Genomic DNA, 25,157 nt, shown 5'->3' with positions numbered 1-25,157 from the left:
TCACTTTTTTCCGACTCAAGATATATATTTTTTTATTACGGGTTGCTGTTACCATGTGAAATGGCGAACATCAGTTGTACAACATGAAAGACAAAATTCCATAATCTCATAACCACGTCATAGCCAGCATTTCGCTTCATGTTTCCAGGCAACAAGGTTGAAAGTGATAAAGTCAACAAAATCCGTCATTTTTACATTGATCCAACGTTTGTAGATGTTGAATTAACATAAAATCGACGGTTTTGCTGTCTGCTTGTACGAGGAACAATGTCTGGTTAATTAGACCTGCAAATTAGTTTATCAACAAAGTTGGAGTAACATACATAACAACAACTATCAAGCATCCAGGCCCGATCAGTGGCAAACTATTTAGAACAATTCACATCAAATAATATTTCATGGGGAGTTTATTCAACGCGACCATTGTGTTCTGCATCTATCTGTAGTGTCTACAATGTAACCACAGGGCAATACAATTGTACAGCCACCAAGTCATCATTATCCCGGAGCTTGTTCAAGTGACGACCCGGACAAGTGGGAAAATGAGCACGTGCGCTATGAGACCTTAAACAATTAAACATGCCAAGAATAAAATCATAATAACATCGTATGGTGTGATAACATTAGTTATCATGACGTAAGCAACAAAAGCGCCCACTGGCGTGGTATGTACAAAGCATGCTTTGCTGCTGCACGGAGCAGTGTGAACTTGCCAGACACCAGATCAATGCCTTCTCCGGCTGGAAGTGCAATGACATGAGAGGCCAATGATTGATTCTATTTTACCGGTCTGGGAGAAGCCTTCCACCTCAGTGCTTAAGCGTGGCTACAAGATCTAAGGTTGTATTTGAGTGGATTACGGGGTGTGCAAGACTAACCCTATGAGTTCGAGAGCAGTGTGTTCTACTGACTGCGTATCCTGTATATCAAACCTATTTTACATTGATTTAACGTCTGTAGACCTTAAATCAACGTAAAAAATATTTTCTGGCTGGGTGGTTGCTTCCCATTGCGCAAACAAAACCTTTCCTACGTCATAGACTACGCCAGCTGATGTAATCGCGATGATGAAGGAAGGCTTGCTTCGCGCACTTGATTAAAACACAATTTCATAAAAACAAAACACAAACGAACAAGTTATTGCATGGAAGGTCAAGGGGTGGGCATAGGGAACACGCACTGCAGGTCGCGGGGGCACTTAATGGAGGTGATTTTGGGTTGGAATGTCAAAGTCTATGAAACTACGAAGCTCTAAAAACAAGATAAGTCGGAACAGTTTAATTTGGAAAATAAGGTTGATTTGCTTTCCCCCAAAAAAATGCTGTCATAAGTTACTCTGACCAAGATGCTGTTTGCGTTAAATTATCGTCTGACATCAACAAAACATTGCAACAGACGAGCAGTTGAGATTCAGAGCCGATTGTGGTAGATATGACGTGGCCACAGCCAGTGAAATATCGTTTATGTTCAACCTGTGAGTCAGAGTTAATTACGTAGAACAGACGTTTCTGCAATAAACTTCGAAACTCACTGAATGTGAAGCGAAGCTGCACATTTCAGATTAAAACCAACACCAGTTGATGCGGAACTAAGATGAAATCCGCCCCCTAATGAACCCCGGGTAGCCTGCTCTTTACGAATTGAATTTTGAAAAAGAAAACGAAATCTCTAAATAAAATCCTTGAAAATGCAAAATTGCTGCAAGAACTACTCGGTCAAAGCAACAATGCGAAACAACAACAAAACAAACAAATGGCATCGACAGCTGAGTAGCAGGACTGTAAATTCCCAGACATTGCAAGGATTTCCGCTTCATTCAAGTTTGCAACAAGACAATTTTCTACAATCAAGTACATCGTTCGGTCATACACGACGGATATTTACGTTTGTTTTATAACGCAAGTAATTGTCGTTGGACGTCGAATTGTTTATTTCATTATAAGTTGACACGTATTCATGCTTCCTCCTCTTCGTCTTCTGTATCTGCTTCTTGAAGCCATGTCAACCACGAGTTGACCTAAAACACGAATGGAAGTGATTATAGCAGGTCAGTACGTAAATATCAAACCTGGTTCTACTGTAGAGATTAGTGGCAGCTCTGGCTTCAGACCATCCCAGACAAGTTGGCCATACTTCAGGCATAGGCATCTCTCAAGTTTCAAAAGCGATACGCGGGCAACTACCTTAGTACATCACTTTAAACTCAAAGATTTTACGTATGAGATGCACGTGTATCGTGTGTTGAAGGGACGCTGTGATTCGCGTCGAAAACAAACAGTTCAACAAATGCTGCAGCAAACCTGAAACAGGGACTTCCCCTTGCCAGGGTACTTGTCGTTGAAATCTTCTTTCCACAAGATGAAAGTCTCCTCATCGATCACGTCTTCATGATAGAGGAGATTAAAAAGACGAAGCATCAGTCCTGGAAGATTGGCCGAAAGTTTTAAGTTTTTTTTAAGTTACTGAAAACTAGCAGAACACAAAAGTGTCAGTGCTTTAAACATAAGATAGCGTCAATCTAACCCATTTACGGCCGGTGTCCTTTTAAAAGGACATCGTTTTGAATGACTCAGTATTTTTTGATTGAATCTTTTTCATCATCCTATTTTGATTGAATCATTTTGGACTTGGTATTAGTTGCTTAAGGTCTGTTTTGGAAGGTGCTGATAAATATTTGAGAACAGCGTACTTTTTCTGGATTTTGTAAGTTTCAAGATTGTTGAAGAATGAGAAGAGCCGGAAGAGGTGAAGTGAGGAGGAATATACAAGATTTATTGCCTATTAGTAATAGATACGAATTATGTCTCTTCAAAGTTTGACACTCTGTAATATTGTGCTTCTTACTACACTCTAATTTATGTAAGGTTTTGCTTCTTTTGTTTGTTTATTTTGCTTTATATTTATTGTTGCCTTTTAAAAGGACACCGGCCACATAGCCAAATTTTTTTGGCTATTTTTTACACTGTCAAAGGATATTGAACATCGTATAAAAGCAGCACATTGTGCCTATAGATGGAAAACTTAACCTTCGTGTTTTCAACAATCATGCTATATCTATTCGCACAAAATTATGGTCCTACGGACAGTCGTTCTATCCACTCTTCTCTATGCTTGTGAAACCTGGACATTAACCTATACCACCGTGACATCACACGTCTTGAAAATTTCCAGCAGAGGAAACTGATGCAAATGCTAGGCACTCGTTGAGAAGATTGTCTCACCAACGATGCAATCCTTGATCGCGCTAGGTTGCCTAGTTCAGCGGAATGGCCCGTTTCGGTGAGTCCGATCCCTTAACGGGGGATTTTTTCAATTTTTTTTTAATTATTGGGTACCGTAGCCTAATTATCATTGCCGTTTTAGGGTTAGGGGTTAGAGGTTAGAAACTCACCGAATAGTAGCAGACCCCTAGTTCAGAAGCCACCACATTGCAACACCGCCTTCGCTAGACAAGACATGTCATGCAAATGGACCCAACGAGGCTTCCACGAATAATGCTTTATGGTGAACTAGAGACAGGAAAAAAAACCAGTAGACCAAAAATGAAATGCAAAGATTAGCTGAAAGTCCCCCTCAACCATGCAAACATTGATCTGGATACATGAGAACAACTTGCTAGTGACAGATCACTCTGGAGAAAAAAAAACAGGGAAGGCACGGAAATTTTCGAAAAAAAAAAACAGGATACAAAAAGCCTAAGAAAAACGAAACACCAGAAAAGCTAAAACTACCACGTCCCCCACCCTCCATACAATGTGACTTTTTCCCACGTCTTTTCCATCATGGACTGGGCCTCCAAAGCCATATAACAAAATCACCATTCAAAGCCAAATTCGATTTGAAGACGAAACTAATGCTCAGACACGAGCTGGAGACGACAAAAACGACTGTCAGTGGCGTATAGCTAGGGTTTGTGTCGCCGGGGCGGACCATGATTTTTCTACCCCTGATCGCGTTAAGTAGGAGCCAGCAAATAAAATTCAAGCCAAATCCGTTTCAAAAAAGATTTTTACTATGACTTTTCGTTTACATTTAAATATTCTGCCGCCCATCAGCTGCCGACCGGGCGGAAGGGAACTGCCTACTGGGGGTACCGCCCTCCAACTACCTACGCCAGGGGTGTGCAACGTGCGGCCCGCGAAGATGTGCCAATTTTGAATTGTGTGCGGCCCGCGAAACGTGTTTATAATTTAGTTTAGTCTGGTATATGTGAACAATTCATTGTGGAGTGGATTATTGTAATTTCGCACCTTCTGTTAACCATTTTAAAAATTTCCCACCGGCCACCGCTAATCCATTGTATTTAATTATTTGGAACGTCAGCAGATCAGAGGCGGAGCCCTGCTCCCGTCTCTGGCTTTATCGTCTTTTTGTTTGATCTCTTGCTTAAGACCTTTTGTAGAGTCGGCTTGCGTCAAATTTAGCAGTTGCCTAATGCAGGCCTAGCCTACAAGCAGTTGAATCAGAACAACTTCAGCCTAGAGGCCCATTCCTTGCCAAATTTGTTGAACCAGTCAAAATAGCAAATTTGTTAAAATTAGAAGTAAAGAAGTAGAGGTATGGGAAGAAAAAAAAAATTGTAAAAGGGCAAAAAAACAATTGAATGAACTCAATACAAGACTGCAGCAAAAAAACAGTATGCGAATCCTCAGAAGAAAACTGAATTTGCAAACCAACTTGAAAAATTGTTGTATGAATTTTTGGCTCGTTTCAAGGACTTTAATTCTCATGAACATTTGTTTGGTGTATTTTCTTCGCCATTCAACACAGACATTGTTAAAGCACCTGGTGATATCCAACTTGAACTGATTGATCTTCAAGAGAAAACGGATTTGAAAGCAAAGTATTTAGAAATGAATCTTGGCGATTTTTACCGAAAACATCTCAACCAAGATGACTTTCCACGTTTGAAAAAATTCATGGCTTCAAAAATGGCTCTTTTTGGCCCAACGTATTTGTGCGAGCAATTTTTTTCTAAAATGGGCGTCATAACATCTCCCTATCGATCGGTTCTGACAGACAAACACTTGGAAAATGGACTTCAAATTGTGAGCACTTCCATTAAAGCAAATTTGGAAAAAGCCGTGGGAAAAAGAAGCCAGCAGCAAACTTCTCACTGAACTCGTTTAAAGATTGTGTGACAATAGAATTGAATAGCAGTTTTTTTCAGAAATTTATACTGTACGTCTTAACTTATTACTTCTGCAAGGAGATCCCCTAATAATACCATATGAATAACAAAAAACTACTTTTGTGTCCGGCAACTACTAGAAATTATACCGTATGTTAAATAAACATGCGGCCCGCGGTTTCACTCAGTTATTTATGTCTGGCCCTCCTCTAAAAAAGGTTGCACACCCCTGACCTACGCTGATGGTTACTGTGAATATAATATGTTTATACAATAATTTTGAAACGTCCTTCAAGAAAGATCTGACAAATTTCTACCGAAACAAAAACCTGCTTCTGTTAAGGTATGGCGAGATTTATATTTGACCATGTGGCCGGTGTCCTTTTAAAAGGCAAACAAAAAAAATGCATCAAAAAAGCAAAAATCACCAGATATTTTTGATCTAATCAAAAAGTTATGACAATACAACTTTGTGGCTGAAATATCACCTAAAAAAAGCAATGGGAACTTGTGGCGGCTTTTAATGGGCTAAATCATAAGCACGTCGGTAAAAATGCGAAGAAGATTTCAAGCCTAGGATAATTGAAATATATATTACTTTGGTATCAAAAAATACCTATTTTCCTTCTTGGAGGCTATAACTTTCAAGGAGCCAAGCATGGCTGTGGAAAGTGTGGATTGTAGTTGTGTAACCTCGCAGCAAACAACACAAAACATAGAAGAATCGAACACACCTCATTTGTTTTAGCTTCTTTGAGCTATGCCTCCGTTACTGAGGGTGGCTGGATTCACCTCCAAGTGCCGCAATCGCCAGCACACCCTGTCTCCACATCGATCTGTCTAACGCCTCTCTTGTCAAGCCCACCTTACTGCTTTCCTCCTCAAATTGCCTTTTCCACGTTTTCTTGGGTCTTCCTTGTTTTCTACGACCCTCCACTCACAACTCCAGTGCTCTTCCCAAATCATGCCCACACCACCTCACTCCATTTGTCTTCGCTAAGTTATCAACATTCTCATTCAACTCAAGCAAATTCATAAGTTCTTCGGTATTCCATTTGTACAATAGCTTCACACTGCACGCTGCCCTCGCTATGCGTGGGGGAAACTTGAGATGGGAAAGTGACAACGAACTTGCAAGAGCGGATAGCCCGCAAAAGAATGCGGAGGAGTGTCAGCACACGAAACAGCGAAGGAACGAGATGCTTCGGGAAGAATGTTTCCAATGTTTTATTCAACACAACTAAGATAAATAACCATAAGATGCTGAGAAGAGCGCAGTTATTCCGTGAACCTACCGTCAACAACAATGAAACTATTTATCAATTTATCCCACCTTTTGGAAAGTTGGCGCCATGGCAGAAAACCTGGACTGCATACAACGCGTGGAGCTGAAGAGAGGAGCTGTCGTGAATGAACTTTTGAAGGAGCGGCTTGATCCCAGAAAGCAATTTATTTTCCTCTTCCTGGATGTGCTTGGATGCTGACTGTGTCCGGTCGCAGTCAGGTGCCAAACTGCAGTTCTTTGTGATGAAGTCCAGAATGCTGAAAAATTACAAGAAGTTGATCAGACAAGTTTTGTGGAAATTTTTATGTATGTTTAATTGTTTTTGCTAAGAGACAAATTTGTATGAAGGATTTATTATAGCAAGAGCTCGCTTGGATTTGTTTTTATTTTGTTTTTATTATAGATCTGCTTACCAAGTCATGATAATGTTGATGAAGCCTGGATCGGTGTGAAGACTAGCGTCGACATTATCCCTGATCCACTTGTACACAACGGATGGCGATGGATTGGCGTCCAGTTGAGAGCTTAACTCCGCCTCCATCTTAAGAAGGGGCAAAAGAAATCCCAGTTGCTTCCCGTTCAATATTTCAAGCATGTCTTTGTTGGCGCGGGATACCTCTGGTACAACACAAAAACTTGGTAGTGTTATAGAAAAACGAGAAGGTTGAAAAATACGGCAAAGTTTACAGCAAAAAATAAAATGTTGTAATTCCTTGTAACAGGTCTGCACAATCAGACTTCCAGAGTAAATGGAAGTTAGGATCTATGCTCATGTGGTAAAAAAGGTTTCTAACATACCAAGCTGAAAACAAAGGAAAAATACCCGATCATCTATCCTACCGTATTATAACCGTAGATTCGTTAGTCAAGTATTGCGTGTAATGCGATTTCTCCGTTAAATGATCTATAACAGCCATGGAAAACGATAAATCGAGGCAAAGACTACGTGGCATAAACTATGCTCGAGGTGAAAACAAATACACAGCAGAAACACATCTTTTGACCAATGATGAGCAGAGAAATGAGGCAACAAACCTGGCATTATGTCCTTTATGGCCAGTCCGCTGGCGTTGAAAGTTTCAGCCAGCCATTGGCGGTCCTTGAGCTTAATCATCTGCTGAAGCGTAAGAAGAAATAACGGGAAGTGGAAGCCTCCGACCAGCGGCTCTCCTATTGCTTTGAGGGTCAAAAGGTCAGAGGTCACGATGCGAGCCAATAAGGAAGCGGTGATAGAAGTTATGCGAGGCAATTCAGCCTCGAGATAAGTCAGCTTCTCGAATACAAACTGAAGGCCCTATAAAAGAAAAACAACCAAAGAATCAAAATTCACTGTCAGAACTTAACTGGAACTTCTCCACAAAAATACCAGTAAAGTCCTGAGAATTCTTTGACTTTACGTTGTCAGCAAAAAAAAAAAAAAACGACAGTCAAACAATTATGGTTAAGCCCCAGCGTGTGCAGCACACGCTATCCAACCAAATGCTTTACAGAAAACGCTACAACAGAAATGTTAAATTGCTTTGGTCAAACTTTAAACAACTATGTCATTAGGCTACTTGTTCGAAAAGCAAGAACGTTTACCCAAGTACCAACAGAATCATTATTTCCTAACCATCAACTCCAACATAATTACATACCTCGATGATATATTGTTGTGTCATAGCGCTGTTACTTTTGCAGAGACCACTCAGCAACTGGCACGTCAGAACCCTGCTTTCATCAGAACCGAACAATGATTTTTCAAACAGCAAGCCGCTCAGTGACGCCATGTGCCTGCGAGGAAAGGCAAGTAGCAAAATTTACGCCACAGTCCTTAAAAGCAAGATAATCCAATCATCGGTAATCTTTAACAAAATATATACCGTTACTACAATCTGTAACAAAAAGTCACCATTGACTTAATTACCTTGTGTGGCTACAACTTAGCTAGGACTTAATTATCACCGAAGCTACAAAATTTAAATCTTTCCATTATTCGTCGGAAACCACAAGTTGTTCAGGTTCAAGTGACGACACAAAATCACTCACTTAGTCGTCAAGCTGGAGTCATTGACTAGAGAAACAACCTCATCTACAGGGAATGCCCCGTCCATGATGTCACAAACCAGCTTCTTCAATATTTCCTTCGCTTCTTTCTCGCTGAGAGATTTCTTTCCCCTTTGTCTGTCGCTTACAGAAGCAGAAAGTTTACGATTCGAAGATTTCTGAAAGAAACAAAACTGGCATTGACGACTCAATAAACTGACATCTAGTGGCTGGTTTTCATGAGAAGTCATATTGCCTGTCTCATAAAATTCTTATGTAGCTTTCTCATGTTACGAAGCTTTTAATCATTGCAGCTATTGTAAAAACTAAAGTTTGTTCTTTCTTTAGAAGAAATGTCTCATACTGCACATAAACCGACGGCGAGCCAAGTGTGGCGTACAACAATCTATGAAACATGTCTGATGACATCATGATAACCGCCTTAAACGTGACGTGAACAAACGTAATCGAGGCCTCCTCGTCAGAAACTCACCTTCGCGTTGTCGAGAACATGTTGAAATGGAGGCTGAAAGGTCTCTGCGGTCGCTGGGGGAGGCGGTTTTGATTTACCTGGTGACGCCATACCCATGAAGTTGTTATGTTGGCGGCGGAGTGACAATGAGGGGTCACTGGTAGTCCCTGACTTGTACAGCTTTGTTTGTGGCGTCACAGACGGCAACGATTTTGCTGGTTCGGTTCGCGGCTTTAGGGTATAACAAGATTTTCCGGGTTTTACTAGAGGCATTCCTGCTTCTCCACCACTAGGTGGTGATGGTGTGTGCCTCGCAAAGCGCTGAGAAGTTTCTTTGTGTTCTGCATTTATACAAACATAATTCTCAATTAGATTCAAAAATAATTGCAGTAAGATATTAATATTTAACCGCATGATATATGAGAAGTACACTACACTGCTGAAGGTACACACTCCTGAACAAATGCCTGCCACTAAATTAGTATTTTTTAAACAGAATCATGATGAAGACTGTTGATGTTCGTGTCGCAGCAGAAGCACTTTGAACCAAATAACGTTACAGGTATGTGCCAACATATCTATAGCACCGGCGATTGCAAACTACTCACTATCGTTCTTGATTTGACCCTCGACCGGAGCGTGCTCGGGGCGACCTTGCTTCCCTCTGGTGTAGTGATTGTTCGTAAGAGGTGCGCGATATATTTGAGGGGGCTGGCCATACCCGTTGTAGGTCGTCGAGTAATGAGGCTGGGGAAAAGGATTCGTGTAAGGAATGTGGGGCCCATCTACCCCGTTTGTGTGCGCGAATGCAGTGGGAATGGGTGATCTTTGGTGAAATCCACCTAGATCAAGGAAAATGCATAAAAAGATTATTGTTAGAATCAACTTTGTTTTGTCTGCACTCTGCAGTGTAGACAAAACAAAGAGGGCTGGTTTATAACTGTAGCTTCAACAACACTTAAAGAATACTGTAACTCCTATCATCGTCAGACAACAACGCCTATAATAAAGACTAAATTGTAGACCAATTTTCCAATGAAATAGTTTGAACAAAATTTTTTTGTCGGCATATTGAAAAATAACCTACCATTGGTCACCGGCTGGGTTGTGGGCCTGTTGGGTTGGGGGGTGGGGCTGAAAAAATCAAACCCAGGTCCTGAATGACTTGGTTGTACCTCATTTGCAACAGGAAGAGGTGGTGATAAGGGGGCATTTAAACCATCTGAAAATAAAGATTCAGTGAAACATAAATCGAAATTGCATTTTGCAAGCACAAATTTCATCACACATGAACACCAAAGCTGTCAATCGATTCGGAGTAGAAAGTAAAAATGTAGCATTACCGAAAGTTTACAACAGCAAAACGCTTTAATGATCCTAAGGCATCCTCAAAATCCAACAACAATATGATACTGCAACAAAAGATTTGGAAGCATGCTTACTGAATTGTTGCTTTTTAGTCATTGGGAAGAATCCCAATCCGGATGCTGAGGGAAAGTATTGGTTCGAATTGTCAAACTGTTTTGACCTTTCCGTCATGGAGGGGATCGACCTCGATTTAGGGTCCATAAGAAGGGCAGGGTAGTCCACAGCGAGATCTGACCTGATCTGGCCAAGTGTCTTTGGCCCTTGGTTCAAATTGATCTTGACGCCCCTCTGTGCCCACTGCGTTAAAACAGAGAAAAAGACAAATTACAAAATCACAAGCAAAATCTGATATATCGTACATGTCTCAATCCGTTGGAAACATGGCACGGTTGGAAACATGGCACGGTTGGAAACCATTGAAAAAAAAGACAAGAGGCCAAGTCTTATTCGCCTTTAAGTCAGCCGGTAAGCGATATACCAAGGGACAGCAGCTTTCAGAAGATCTTAGACCAGATTACTGTTACTACTGGATGACACAGTCGGCATTAACCTGGTGCTGTACATCAGGCTGATAAAAATCGAGCTACTAACATTTTCCATCCTGAGTTCCATGATATCCTGCAGCATGAAGCGTACACGGGACGGAAGCTCAGTCTTCTTCTTGTGAAGGTGGTTCATCCGGTCGAAGTACTGGTTCATCAGAGACTGAAACAGAGGAGGACAAAAAGTTAATCAACACAGAATAGAAACGCTTGCTGCAACGCAAGCTCAAAAACTGAAATCAAAGCTGGCCAGTTTAAAATACATTTTTATCAATGCTTGGACTGCCAAATCAAGACACCGTAATCGTAGCAGCTGAGCACTTCTACTAAACCACTGATTTCTGCGTGCAGATAAGCCATCGCCATTTTACTTGCACTGACTGACTAACTGAAACCAGACAGACGAATGCGCTTGAGCATCTCCGAACACTTTGTTTCTAGGTTAGAAATGTAGCAACATGAACAGATATCAACATAAAGTTGAAAGTAACAAACCTACCTTGGCCTTCTCGTGGTCCAGCCTCCGTCCACATGTGGTCATGATTTGGCACAAGCATTCCAGGTCCTCGGCAAGGTCGTCCACTGTTCCTTTCTTCTTCTTTTGAATGAGCTGCTTGATGCATTTGTGCACAATGCTTTCTTGTAGGATGTCGAGCCGGTATAGCTCACCTGAAAATCATGTGCTGGATAATTCAAATCACTTTCAATATTATGGGTGCACGCAGAGCTTCATTTACATAACAATGTTTGTAGCTTGGTGGAGATGGACACCAGAACGATGCTCCAAAGCAGTGTTTTTCAACCACTTCTGGGCCATGGAACACTTTATACATTAACACCTAACGAAGTTTTATAATGATGCAATAAAGTAAACAACACAACAACAATTTGGTCACTTTCGGTTTTTCTCAATACGATATCTGGTGGGGTGAGCACAAAGTTGATATTCGGAGATGAATTGCAGAAAGACAAACGCGAAGCTTTTGTGATTTTCCACCATTGCTCCATGAAACACTAGTCAAACTAGTAAATTTATTGCAAAATATAAACCTGACGACCTTTAAGGGAACACCGGTTGAAAATCACTGCTCCAAAGGTTGTCAGTTCGACGTACCTAAACCACATGGCTGAGACACTTCATGGGATGTTTAAACCACGGGAAACAAGCTGCCGCAATGATTTAAACGCAAACATAAACGCTGAAAAAATAACAATCACAAACACGAGGCACTCATATAGTCCTCTAAAGAAAATACAAATGAAGATCTTAAACACACCAATGAACTTAATGTTGCCGAGCATGTGATGCTTTGCCTTGTTTCGCTGCTCCTCCTCATCAATTGTGAGAGGACCATCTTTTGAGTCAAATGCTTCCAGTTTTTTGTTGCGATTTTCAAATTCATCTTGTAACTTGGCAATCAAAAGGCGACGAAAAGTCTGAAACAGACAAGGTCGCATAACCAGTTAACTCTTAAAACTAAAACAAATGGATTGAAGTTTCGAGTATGGCCTCACAATTCTCGCTGTTGTAAGCATTCACGCTTGACAATCCATGGGTTAAAACAACACATCGTTGTGCACGATAAAGTCATGCTTTTATTGTTACCTATGTAAAAATAACTCACATTGGGTTTTAATGGTGAATTCCCTATCTGTTGTGGCGGATCAAAGTTGGGAGCTTCATGGTAAAGCCTGCGACAGAGATTGGCATAGAGGAAGCTGTAGCGGAGCTCATCAATTGCTTTTTCATAGATCTAAGAGAATTGAATACGCATTGAAGCTAATTGGTACTATCAATCATGAAATGATTTAATGGAAATCATTTTTTTCATAGAATTCAAATGGTAAAATTGTTTGTTGGTGATAGCAAGTAAAACCCAAAATGCTTTGTTGAAACATAAATATAACGTGTGTTGTGTAGGCGTTCAAACAATTTATAAAGTATAAATAACGAGTTTTTCTAATTGGGAATGGGTTTTTCTTTTATTGATTTGATCAGCAATAGATATTTATTGTAATGGTTTTTGATACACTGTTGTTAAAATTATACAGCAGAAGGAAATGGAAGCTTTAATCGTCAATATCCCTATTTTTCTCAAACATCTTTCACTTTCATGTGTGCAAAACACACTGTATACTCACTAGGCCTACTCAATACCAACGAGTCAACCACATACAGAAACTAGGCTTCATGAAAGAAGGCATTACAACTAAAACGTTTTGGTGATTCGCACTTACTAAAATAACTATTCCTTTTAAAACAACTTTAGAATTGATTCCAATATTCAAAATGTCTTGACAGAGCTTGTCAAACTTTTCAGGAGTTAATTTGTTGAGGATGCTGAACATACATAAAGTTAACGATCTCTTATTTGGTTATAAATATCCACAGTTGCATAAAATACAAGTACCGTATTCTGAAACAAGAAGTTTGCTGCAACAAAAAAAAGTGTTAAACTCAGACATTATAAAGACCGTACAACAAGCAAATTAAACTTAACACAAATACTATGTTAAATTACAAGAAGCAGCGAGAAACTGAATGGTATAAGGGCCTTGTTTCCTAAAGGACAGTTCGCAAGCCAAACTCTTAGATAGCTTTCAAAACAATCGTTTTCTTGTAAAAAGGTTTTTGAGTGTCTGTTATTTTTTAGAGTTGTTGTGTGTCATCGTCGTGTGAGCCTCTGGGGCCGAGGGTCTATCTTTTTACAACCTCAGATTCACAATGTAGCCGGACAAAGCTGGAAGGCTACTACACTACTACAGTATAGAGCAGCCAGTCTTTTGTTTCATCATCCAAGACATGCAGAGATAAATAATTTGAAACACACAGCATTCAAGCTGTCACAAAATACAGAGAAAAATACGCCTCATCTTTCAATGCAAATAGTCTTTGAATTCCATACAATAACAAAGATTCTAGGCCAGTGTTTCTCAAATTTATCTTTTTGTGGTTCAGATAATGCTACTCAAAAATGTCATGAAACACGCAGTCAACCTGGTGCGAGACAATTGACAAAGTAATCATGATATATAATTTAGCTCACTGGCGCCGACTTACGGGGTTACGGGGTGGCCACGCCACCCCGTAACCACTGTGGCGGGGTGGCAGCCACCCCGTTTAGGTTACATTACTTACTGCAAATAAATGTCATTTGAACGGACGTTTCAATCTTTTTTTGATCATTGGTTTTCGCTTCAAGTCAACGTAAAGCAAGATGTGAACCAATACAGTATTGCAAAGAAAATGATTGTTTTTGTCACAAATGTCACAAGCATGATACTCGCGTACAAGCTACGCGAAGATTACGCAACACGTGGCTACGAGTTTTTTCCTTGTTGTTTTTGCGATCGTTTTATTTGTCATAAGTCATTGTTACATTTGTTAGGTTTACAATGGGATTTATTAATCAATAAAATACGATCTTTCCATTGCCTCCCTCAAAATTTTTTTGTTGAAATTTTTAAACTGCTTATAATATCGCTATAAATTACGACAGCTATAAGATACTTGGAAATAAAATTATCTCGATGATTGATAGCTCCACCCCCTAAATGAATAAATAAATATATATTTTCAAATTTCATTAAAAAATTGCAATTTTCGAAACTTTTTGAGTTTCATTTAAAAAGTGCACTTAGTAAAGTAGCAGTTTTAATGTTATGCAAATTTACACGTAAATTACATGATTCTATTCAAGGAAAGCTATTCCCCTCTGCCAATTCCCAATAATGAAAGCAACCTTTTTCAATTACTCAAGATTTTGCATTTTAAATTATTTTCCGATTTCAATTGGAGTGTACTGTCATCTACTTCATGCTTTAATTTCTACTTTGTTATCTACTTCATGCAGTAATATTGCGTGTCAATGCGTGACAAAATGTAAGGCGGGAATTTATTGGTCTGACCATGGCCACCTGGAGATGCGGCCTGATTTGTCACATTTTGCAGATTTTGATTACAGCTACTGCTAGTGCTTGACTTACATTTTTTGAGATGTTTTTACTTTTTGCGGTTTCCTAATGACATAAAAGTTTTTTGTTGCCCTGGGGAAGCAGTAGCAAATGAGAAAAAGTAAGTTGAAAAACGCAAAATCAGACTGTTATTGAAAATTAACAGTCTGACTAAAATCTTCGAAATCAAATTTTCTTTGTTTTTCAACATGTGAGGATGTTAAAACCTATTGTATCATCTGGGAAAAAAACTAAAGAAAGCGTAAAAATCTAATTTTTAGAAAAATGTATTTAAACGTTCGCCCAAAGTTAGAAAAACCTGAAAATTTCTGCAAAATGTGACAAATCAGGCCGTATCTTTAGGTGGCCATGGTCTGACATAGGAGTTGCTTGTTACATCATAGAAAAGATTACGAAAAGTCGTCCAGTTGTAGCGATCCATTATTTCAACATATAAGTTTTCCTGCCTTTTACTAAAGTTTCTGTAATTTTCCATGCAACTGCTCCCAAAGAAAATAGACAAAAGGGTGCACACAATAAAATGGTTTGTTCGTCCTTTGACGAGAGCTCTATAAAATCGGACGAGCTCTTGCACATCAAACCAGCTCAATTAGACAAAGAGCTCTATCAAATCGGACCAGCTCAAGCAGAGCCCAGTTAGACCAGTTCAGCTCTCAGAAAACATTAAATTGATTGTTTAGCTAAAAATGTAATGATTTGTAATAATGTTTCCCTGTTCCGTAATTTCAATAATGTTTCCCTGTTCTGCAATTTCACTATTCTGTAATGTATCAATTCAAATTGTGTTAGAGACCTACAATATTATATGAACACCTTCTGATAACTTAAAATTATAATTCGAATAACAATTGTGTGGAAATTAGTTCATGGAGTCAGATAGCTAAATTAGATAAATAGAACTTTCATCAAGCAGTTAGACAGCCTTCATCTTAATTCAACTTATAAACAAACCATTCTCATACTTAAATATAATAATAATAATTATTACCACATTGGTTCGATCTTCCTACAAATCGCTTTCATAACATATCTGTAGACATTTTTGGTCCACTGCCTGAGTCAGATCATAATCGCTACTTGTTTACCGTTATAGATCGATATACACGTTATTTCACTGCTTATCCCATGCCAAATGTCACTGCAGAGACTGTTTGCCATGCATTTTTGAATAGCTGGGTCCAATATTTTGGATCCCCTGTTTCAGTGCTTTCTGACAGAGGCAGCGTCTTTTTATCTAAGAAGTGGCGAGATCTTATGACAATGTTAAATACCAAGCATCAAACTACGTGTTCTTATCGCCCACAATGCAACGGTTTGGTCGAGCGTTTTCACCGCGTGCTAAAAGATTCATTGCGTATGCAAAACCACCCAGAAAAGTGGTCAGAAAATTTGCCAATCACGTTACTTTCACTGAGAAACACTGTAAAGGAAGATTTAGATTGTACCCCCAACGATATGCTATTTGGACAAACCACACGTTTACCGAATGAATTTTCCGCTATTTTTCAAAGTGCTGACATTAATCCCACTGAATTGGCTTCCAGACTTGCACACCATTTTTACAGTTTGTCTCCAACACAGACTAGACAACAACCCACTTCCATGCCCTACGTTGACCCCCTGTTGGCGACTGTCCACAAAGTTTTAATTAAATCCGAACAAAGACGCCCTTTAGATCTAAGATACGATGGTCCATATCAAGTGATTGAACGTCGTTCTAATCACTTCCTAATAAAACGCGGAGATAAAACAGACACAGTCTCAATTCATCGTCTTAAACCGTTTGTTGAACAGCCCATCAAGATAGTACCACCACCGCCACAAGTGACGTCACACGCTGTGAAAACCGACAATGATGAACTTTCCCACTCAGGAAATGCAACTGGTCAACAAAACGATCCATCAATAACATCATCTGCCCAGCAGTCGACCGGCGGTGATGTCCATCAAGGAGTAGATTTTCTTCCTTTTGTGTCAAAATCTGGGCGCTCAGTCAACCGCCCGCAACGTTTAATTACCATTGTGTAATATTTCTTCCTGTAATATGATTCAAACTGCCTGGCAGCTCATGCGGTTAAAGCTGCAAATATTTACTTGTACGTTGTATTTTAATATTGTAATTATGTAACTTTATACTGTATTTTTTGTGTCTTTTTAACAGCGCCAAGCTGTTGTGCTAAGACGAATGGTCTTAAGGATTGTCCACTCCAGCATTCGTCCATTTGTTTATTTTGCAGTCTGCAGAGCAGCAATGTAGGTTATTTTTGTTTGTTCTAAATACATGTGACTGTTTAATCATCCTATGTAGTTCTTTGCAGGACAGTACAGCGTCTTCCAGTATAGCCATCTCAAGTACGCCTACTTCGGAAAGAGATGCATCTCAGCCAATTGGCAATTCTTTTTCAAGTCTCTTGTAGGCTACAAGCTGGCCAACCTGCTTTTCAAAAGCTCTTGCCTATAGGCTACACTGTAGGTTATATAGCTTCATCGCAAGAAAAATGCAAATATTGCATTAATACGAAATCGTTGTCTTTTTCTCCACTGTCTGCATCTTTTCCAAGGCAGATCCAGTGGTTGTCTATTTCAACCTTTCTCTCTTTATAGGTTGTCTGCTAAGCGTTTTTGTTTATTGTGTATGGTTGAAGTGACTGCAATTGAGAGTGTGGCATGCAAACGGTTGGCATGGCATGTTATTAACCTATTTAACCTATGTTGGGCAAGCATGCATATGTCCACGAAACATTACTTTCCTTACTGCATGAAACAACCGCATGGTTTTGAATCATGTAGCCTACTGTATCTTTTTTTATTTCTGTGTTTTGTTTGCAGTTGCTGAACGACTGTTCAAACTTATGCACATTTACGATTTTGTGAATGGTATTTAGACCTGTCGATGCCTATGTTCTTTTGTTTTAATTAGTTTTGTTCGCCTTTCAAATCGTATCTTTACATTTTGTACAGGTCGACTTATAAACCAAGTCGCTCAATATTTTAAAGTTGAACTTGTAATCAATTTGCTTTGCCTTTCTCAGAAATCATCATGAACAACCAATGTGGTAATAATTATTATTATTATATTTAAGTATGAGAATGGTTTGTTTATAAGTTGAATTAAGATGAAGGCTGTCTAACTGCTTGATGAAAGTTCTATTTATCTAATTTAGCTATCTGACTCCATGAACTAATTTCCACACAATTGTTATTCGAATTATAATTTTAAGTTATCAGAAGGTGTTCATATAATATTGTAGGTTTCTAACACAATTTGAATTGATACATTACAGAATAGTGAAATTGCAGAACAGGGAAACATTATTGAAATTACGAAACAGGGAAACATTATTACAAATCATTACATTTTTAGCTAAACAATCAATTTAATGTTTTCTGAGAGCTGAACTGGTCTAACTGGGCTCTGCTTGAGCTGGTCCGATTTGATAGAGCTCTTTGTCTAATTGAGCTGGTTTGATGTGCAAGAGCTCGTCCGATTTTATAGAGCTCTCGTCAAAGGACGAACAAACCATTTTATTGTGTGCACCCTTTTTTCTATTTTCTTTGGGAGCAGTTGCATGGAAAATTACAGAAACTTTAGTAAAAGGCAGGAAAACTTATATGTTGAAATAATGGATCGCTACACTGTAAAAGTCTGAGGCGGGAATTTATTACAAAAAGTCGTCCAGTAAAAGTCTGAGGCGGAAATTTATTGGTCTGGTCTGACATAGGAGTTGCTTGTTACATCATAGAAAAAATTACGAAAAGTCCAGTAAAAGTCTTCGCCGACATTCCAGTTTTATTCATCTTAAAGATGCCACCGAAAAAGCGCTTAAAATTGCAGCCCTCTATTGAGTCATTTTTTATTGCGTCTAGTCAGGATTTCAGCCAGCATGAAAGTGACCAAACGCCTGAACGAAACGAAAGTGTGCCACTGCCAAAAGGCGTTAGCATGATTAAGGAGGTGGAAGAACCGAGCACGAGCAGGATAATCGCTGTTGAAGAGAGAAGCTATCAAAAATCGTGGGAAAGCGAATTCCCTTGGCTTAAGTTTTTAGGATGCCATATTGTGCTATCCGCCACCCCGTGCAAAAATAAAAGTCGGCGCCTATGATTTAGCTTAAAGCTTATATATATCAAATATAGTTATCATTTTCTAAAACCTCTACAGTAGGGTGGATCGTTTTTCAACTTTTTTTCTTAATCGCTTATTAATAGTGCGGAAAAGTTGTACACTGGCATTGTAAGCACAACACAAAAAAAAATTTTCAAAAATTATCTTGGGTTGCCCCAAAGAAGTTGAAATATTAGAAAAAGTGAAAAATTTCCAAAAATTTTATTTTTTGTTTTAGTTTTTAATCGCTTTTTAAGAGCGCGGAAAAGTTGTGCACTGACATTGTAAGCACAACACAAAAAAAAATTTCAAAAATTTTAATATCTTGGGGTGCCCCAAAGAAGTTGAATTATTAGAAAAAGTGGAAAATTTCCAAAAATTTTATTTTTTGTTTTTAGTTTTTAACCGCTTCAGAAAATTTCCGAAAATCAATATTTATTTCGCATTGCTGATGTCATGGTTGTCTGTATCAATTTTAATAACATGTTTAATAACATGAACATTCATTCACCAACGTTTGCTTCCTTCCCCTTAGTGCAGGCCTTTTGTGTGTTATGTGTAGGCAACACAGCACACACTTGACTTACTGCAGATTTCAAGCTGCTACACGGATCGCAAATCGATCTCATGACGACGACCATGACTTTAATTTCGTCACAACATACTAGACCACCAGACCTGTGGCGATGCGTTCGATGGCACTTATGTGGGATCACTATGCCATCTCTGATCGAGCAGCGGCCGCTGTAGCGTCTGCTGCATTGCACGACGTAGGTATAGTAATGGTTAGTGCTGATAAAACTGGTATTATTGATAGAAACAAAGTTCGGAGATCAAAAAGTAGAAATCGAGAAGAATTGCAAGAGTCCATGTCGGACGTTTTACACGGTTTGTATTTTGATGGCAGAAAAGACAAGACACTAAAGATTGAAGTAGACGATCATAGGGTGTCTCATAGAAGATCTGTTGTTGAAGAGCATGTGTGTATTATTATCGCCGAACCTGGATCTCAGTGTTTTGGCCAGGTAAGTCCAACCGCGGGAACAGCCAGAAGCATTGCCGACTCCATAATATCAGCAGTTCATGATAGAGGAGCAGACACCAGCTTAATAACAGCCGCTGGTGTGATGGTACTGTGGTATATACGGGTCATGCAGGCGGTGTTATCCGACTGTTGGAATTAGAGTTTCGAAAACCGCTGCAATGGTTAGTATGTCAACTCCACGCAAACGAATCACCCCTGCGGCATCTTTTTGAGTTTTTGGATGGCAGTACAACTGGTCCTCGTGGGTATTCCGGACAGATTGGAAAGACTTTACTTACATGTGATAAAATGCCTATCCGACGATTTGAATCAATACCAAGTAATTTTCCTCATATCGGTGTGACCGATTTAAGCACAGACCAATACCTCCGGGACATTTGTCATTGCGTTTGTACAGGAGAAATTCCCAGTTCACTCGCCACAAGAAGTCCAGGTAAGCTTAATCACTCACGCTGGCTAACTGCGGGGAATTGCATTCTGCGGTCGTACATAGGGACCACAGAACCCTCTGATAATTTAAAAACGCTGGTTACCTTTATCATGAAGGTATAATATATGCTCCTATGTGGTTCGAAATAAAGTCCAATCTACTCTGCATCAGCAGTGCTTTTCATCTATGGCATACCATCAGCAAATCTTGCTACCTGTCGGATAAACTAAAAGCAATTGTCGATCCTGTTATTCAAAGAAATGGATTTTTTGGCCACAGCGAAAACATACTTTTATCAAAGCTGTTTGACAAAGAATGACATGTGCGTGAGCTGGGAATACGCCGTATATTGCTTGCACGAGAAACTCCCGTTTACACTGAAATCCGGCGCTTCAAACTGCAAAAATTCAATTTTAATGCTGTCAGTTATGTTGATATGATATGCTGGCAAACCGATAACGACAAAACCGAACCTCCAATAACTATGAAAATGACAACAGAGAACTGTGGTCGTTCAAAAACATCAACACAAGCCAACATTCTCTCAATTTCTCCTGCCACACACAAGCAGTTGAGCGAGGTGTCAAGGTTGTCAGGGAGGCCTCTGTTGCAGTATGTGAAGCCGCTAACCGCGTTGGATTCATCAGAAGTCGGCTACAGTCCAGCAAAGACATGCCCCGTCTCCATACAAAACAAGATTTTACATTATGTTCTTAAAAGGTTTGCGTATCTTACATGTACTTGTACCATAATTCTACTTGTAAATATTGATTTTCTGCGTAATTTACAATGATTCGCGGGAGGCAGTGCAGTTACAAATGTGCAAAAATGGAATTTTTAAAAATTTACAATTCTTTTTTGAATTTTAAACTTTGTTGGGGCACCCCAAGATATTAATTTTTTTGGAAATTTATTTTTGCGTTGTGCTTACAATGTCAGTGCACAACTTTTCCGCGCTCTTAATACGTGATTAAAAATTAAAGCAAAAAATAAAATTTTTGGAAATTTTTCACTTTTTCTAATATATATTTCAACTTCTTTGGGGCACCCCAAGATATTAAAATTTTTGAATTTTTTTTTTGTGTTTTGCTTACAATGTCAGTGCACAACTTTTCCGCGCTCTTAAAAAGCGATTAAGAACTAAAACAAAAAAATGAAATTTTTGGAAATTTTCCACTTTTTTTAATATTTCAACTTCTTTGGGGCACCCCAAGATAATTTTTGAAAATTTTTTTTTTGTGTTGTGCTTACAATGTCAGTGCACAACTTTTCCGCACTATTAATAAGCGATTAAGAAAAAAAGTTGAAAAACGATCCACCCTACTCTACAGCCTGCTTCATCCCAAAAGGGGGATCATCAGAAGGTCCTCATTCAAATACAGTGTGTTTCAAACACTTTGACATCAAAGTACAGTCTTGTAACTTTGCTCAAATTTTAACAGTATGTACATTGTACAGATACAATATAAAATTTTATCTTTTAATTTTCAAACGTTTTTCTTTTTAGATGTAGAAAAAGCATTTTGTGTACTGGAGAATGCTAGAACACAGTCGAATAAGACTGTGCGGTGTGCATTTGCACAACGATTTGGAAGAAAATGCCAGATGGAAAGCAGATTTGGACATGGCATAAAAAGTTCTAACAAGAAGATTGCTTGCGCAGAGTAAAAGGATCAGGGTTTTGGGAGCAAGTCTTTTAGGCACCGGTCAAATAGGCGCACACACTGTGGTGTCTGGATATTTAGGTGCGGAGCACTGTGGCGCCCGTTTATTTAGGTGCTATTCCTAGTAAAGTCTGCAGATTGTATCAGCTTGGCAGGTAGGGCAATGCTTTTCACACAAAATATTATATTGAACAGAAAAATATTTTGTTTTGTTAATGCGCTGCGCGTGCCGTGCATTTATTTGTTGTTAGTCATGGCTTCACTGAGCGAAGCTGGTTTATCGTGTTCCACACCTAAATATCCTGACGACGCAGTGTGCACGCCTATTTGACCAGCTCCTAACTGTCTGCGCCTAAAGACATGGACCCAGGGTTTTCTCCCAAGTCGTTGCGCAAATGCAGGCTCCACAGTCTTATTTGACTGTGTTCTAGCATACTCCAGTACACAAAATGCTTTTTCTACACTATTGTATGGCATTTCTACATCTAAAAAGAAAAACGCCTGAAAATTAGAAGATAAAATTTTATGTTGTATCTGTACATACTGTTAAAATTTAAGATCGTATAAACGATAATTGACAAAATTACAAGACTGTCAAATTTTTTGAAACACCCGGTAGAATTTAATTAGCTTAAAGTTTATGTATATAATTTATATATATATAACAAGCTTTACATACACAGCAAGACTAAGCATTTAATTAAATCAAATTTCAGAATAAGACAATTTAGTGATTTTGGCTACATAAAAATAAAGGCAGTTAGTGAATTATTTGATAACAATGAAGACTCTGCTTCAAAGAGTTCAGTGCAAGATTTGTAGGCTTCTAAGTAAACCACACATAAGAGTAAACAAACTGAACGCATCAACAGATGTTCTATATGCTCAAAAGAAGTACTTTGTTTTTCATATTATACATATACAACATATAAAAGTTTTGTTAAAACCACTTTTTGCACAAAATAAAATTTAACTGACATCAACTTTCAAAACAAACACCTCTGTTTAAAATTGAGCAAATGAAAAATTGATAACACATTGTTTTTACTGCATCATGAAGCAGTGGGTTTCATCATAAGTTTTGAATGGCAAATCAGCTGCTTATCTGGATATTATAAAACAAGACAAGGTTTACAAAGATATAAACAAAATTATTATTACTTTTAATGGTTTACAGTTAATAACAAACATATCACAAAAACTAGATATGAATAACTGCCAGAATTAATTGTCAAAATATGGCATTTTCAACGCCATCAACAATGTTACTTAGATTTAAGGGTAAATTTTAAGTTAGTCTAAAAATTCAGTCTAAGAATATTTTGGATGGACATTGGACACTTCATGAAAGAAAGAAGAATCATAAAGCAACATATATAATACTATTACTAAATTACATAATACATAGCCTAACCTATTTAAACAAAACTGACCTCCTAATTCTTCTAAATGTAACTTCGTTTTTATCGACTTTTACATCTCGTAGTTGAATACTTGGGGGAACCCATCGCTGCTGGCAATTCAATGGACGTCCGGTTAAAGGACTAAAAATGAAAAAAATGCGCTAAAGGAAACTTGATCAGACATGATCTAACAAACAGAATTGCACATTAAATCTAACAACTTAGTGAACTAATTTTTAAGCATTACAGATTTGATAACAAAGTACAGTAGAAACCGCTTAACTCGACACCTAAAAGGGAATTGAAAAAGCCCGTCAAGTTAAGCATTGCATGAATTTTCCAGCCAAGTAAGGCAAACCCTCTGTATTTTTGCTTATTAGTAGACGCTATCCATCTGCGCAAGATAGAACAAGTTTGGGATGAGAATAAGTTGCTACTGTACCATAAAAAGAACAGGAATTGCAGAATACATAACATCGTGTCCAGAAAGCGGAAAAGGATTGCGTGAGTTTTTATTAATGAGCGGATCATCTCTTGCTACTAAAGACAACAGCTGTTTGTATAAGAACGACGCCAGGCATGTGATAAGAGTGAGAAACGAGGTTTAATTGCAAGAAAGTTGGTCAATGGCAAAAAGGTGTTTTTTTACAAATAAACAAATTGAAACTTGCAATTGTATATACAGCTTGAAAAAGAAAAACTTGAAAAAATGAGTCAAACAAATTGTGAAGCGTGGTGCTTGGAAGGTGCAAATCAATTCACAGTAAGACGTTCAGTTGGAAACCGAAAATCCGCAATTCAATTACAAGCATGACATTAAGTTTGACATTGAAATCGTCAACTTACATGAAATTCGTTTTGTAGGGACCGTGAAAAAGATGTTGAATTAGTGGCAAATGGCGTGGTGCTGGGACCAGGAAAAAAAGCATTGACAGGTGGAATGTCGAGTGAGCCGATGTCAATTTAAGCGGTTTCTACTGTATCTTCTTTCCCTGTTTACTGAAACGATTAAATCACCTTGAACTCCTTGCAGGCGAACGTGTGTTGCTTCTCCCCTCAAAACGAGATGCTAACCCCACGTTTTGTTCTTCCACTTTGATTAGTTTGTAATACAGGTAGAAAAAAACGATGTGACTTGAACAGAATGATGAACAAAACGATAAACCTAAAAACAAGGCATATTTCAGAAAACTTTAGCCTAAGCAATTTCATGTCCAGGCCTCGAAATTCACGGCGAACACACAGCATGCGATGTCCACGGGAAGTACCATCTAGATCGATCATATTTGCCCGCCGAGAAATAACATAGGAACTAGCGATACAAATCGTCATCGCATAGCACGAACAATTGTTGCGAGAATATAATTTCACGCGCATCTAGAAAATGTGAATACTGTATCTCTTAGCTTCCATTCAAGCAGGAAAACTTTCGATTTTTACATTGTTTTAACGATTGATGACATTGAATCAGCGTAACAAAGGTGAATTTTTCTCTAAGAATCGATGGAAATACTAGTACTTCTACACTAATTACGCGCAACTAAGTTCAAGTTTTACGTCACAATGTCTGGCTTTGATCTCCAAGTAATATTGATAAGGCAAGGTTGGTTACAAAATTAGATTATAGTAGGCTATATTACAGCAAGATGCAGCAAAAATTGTTAAGTTTTGGTATTACAGTAAGAAAGAAATTGCCCAGGAAAAATTCACTT

The 25,157-nt window shown here is 38.6% G+C and overlaps 1 protein-coding gene across 1 annotated transcript; it reads right to left on the bottom strand.

Annotated features, from left to right (window-relative positions):
• Nucleotides 1-15: 15 nt before the first annotated feature.
• On the bottom strand, nt 16-24,604 carry LOC145772172 (eukaryotic translation initiation factor 4 gamma 2-like). The gene is made up of 18 exons (XM_082584020.1): nt 24,463-24,604; nt 23,476-23,586; nt 13,062-13,164; nt 12,449-12,577; nt 12,101-12,260; nt 11,323-11,492; nt 10,873-10,986; nt 10,356-10,578; nt 10,001-10,135; nt 9,522-9,755; nt 8,935-9,254; nt 8,445-8,620; nt 8,054-8,189; nt 7,452-7,710; nt 6,830-7,034; nt 6,465-6,673; nt 2,301-2,422; nt 16-2,017 (listed from the first exon to the last, which is right to left on the bottom strand). Exons 5-18 carry the CDS (start codon nt 12,123-12,125, stop codon nt 1,955-1,957), a joined length of 2,391 nt encoding a protein of 796 aa, XP_082440146.1. The 5' UTR covers nt 12,126-12,260; nt 12,449-12,577; nt 13,062-13,164; nt 23,476-23,586; nt 24,463-24,604; the 3' UTR covers nt 16-1,954.
• Nucleotides 24,605-25,157: the final 553 nt, after the last annotated feature.

Source organism: Aplidium turbinatum, chromosome 6, assembly GCF_918807975.1.
Source record: "Aplidium turbinatum chromosome 6, kaAplTurb1.1, whole genome shotgun sequence".
NCBI lineage: Eukaryota > Metazoa > Chordata > Ascidiacea > Aplousobranchia > Polyclinidae > Aplidium > Aplidium turbinatum.
The sequence above is the reverse complement of the archived record's forward strand: the minus strand, read 5'-3'. Positions and strand labels throughout refer to the sequence as shown.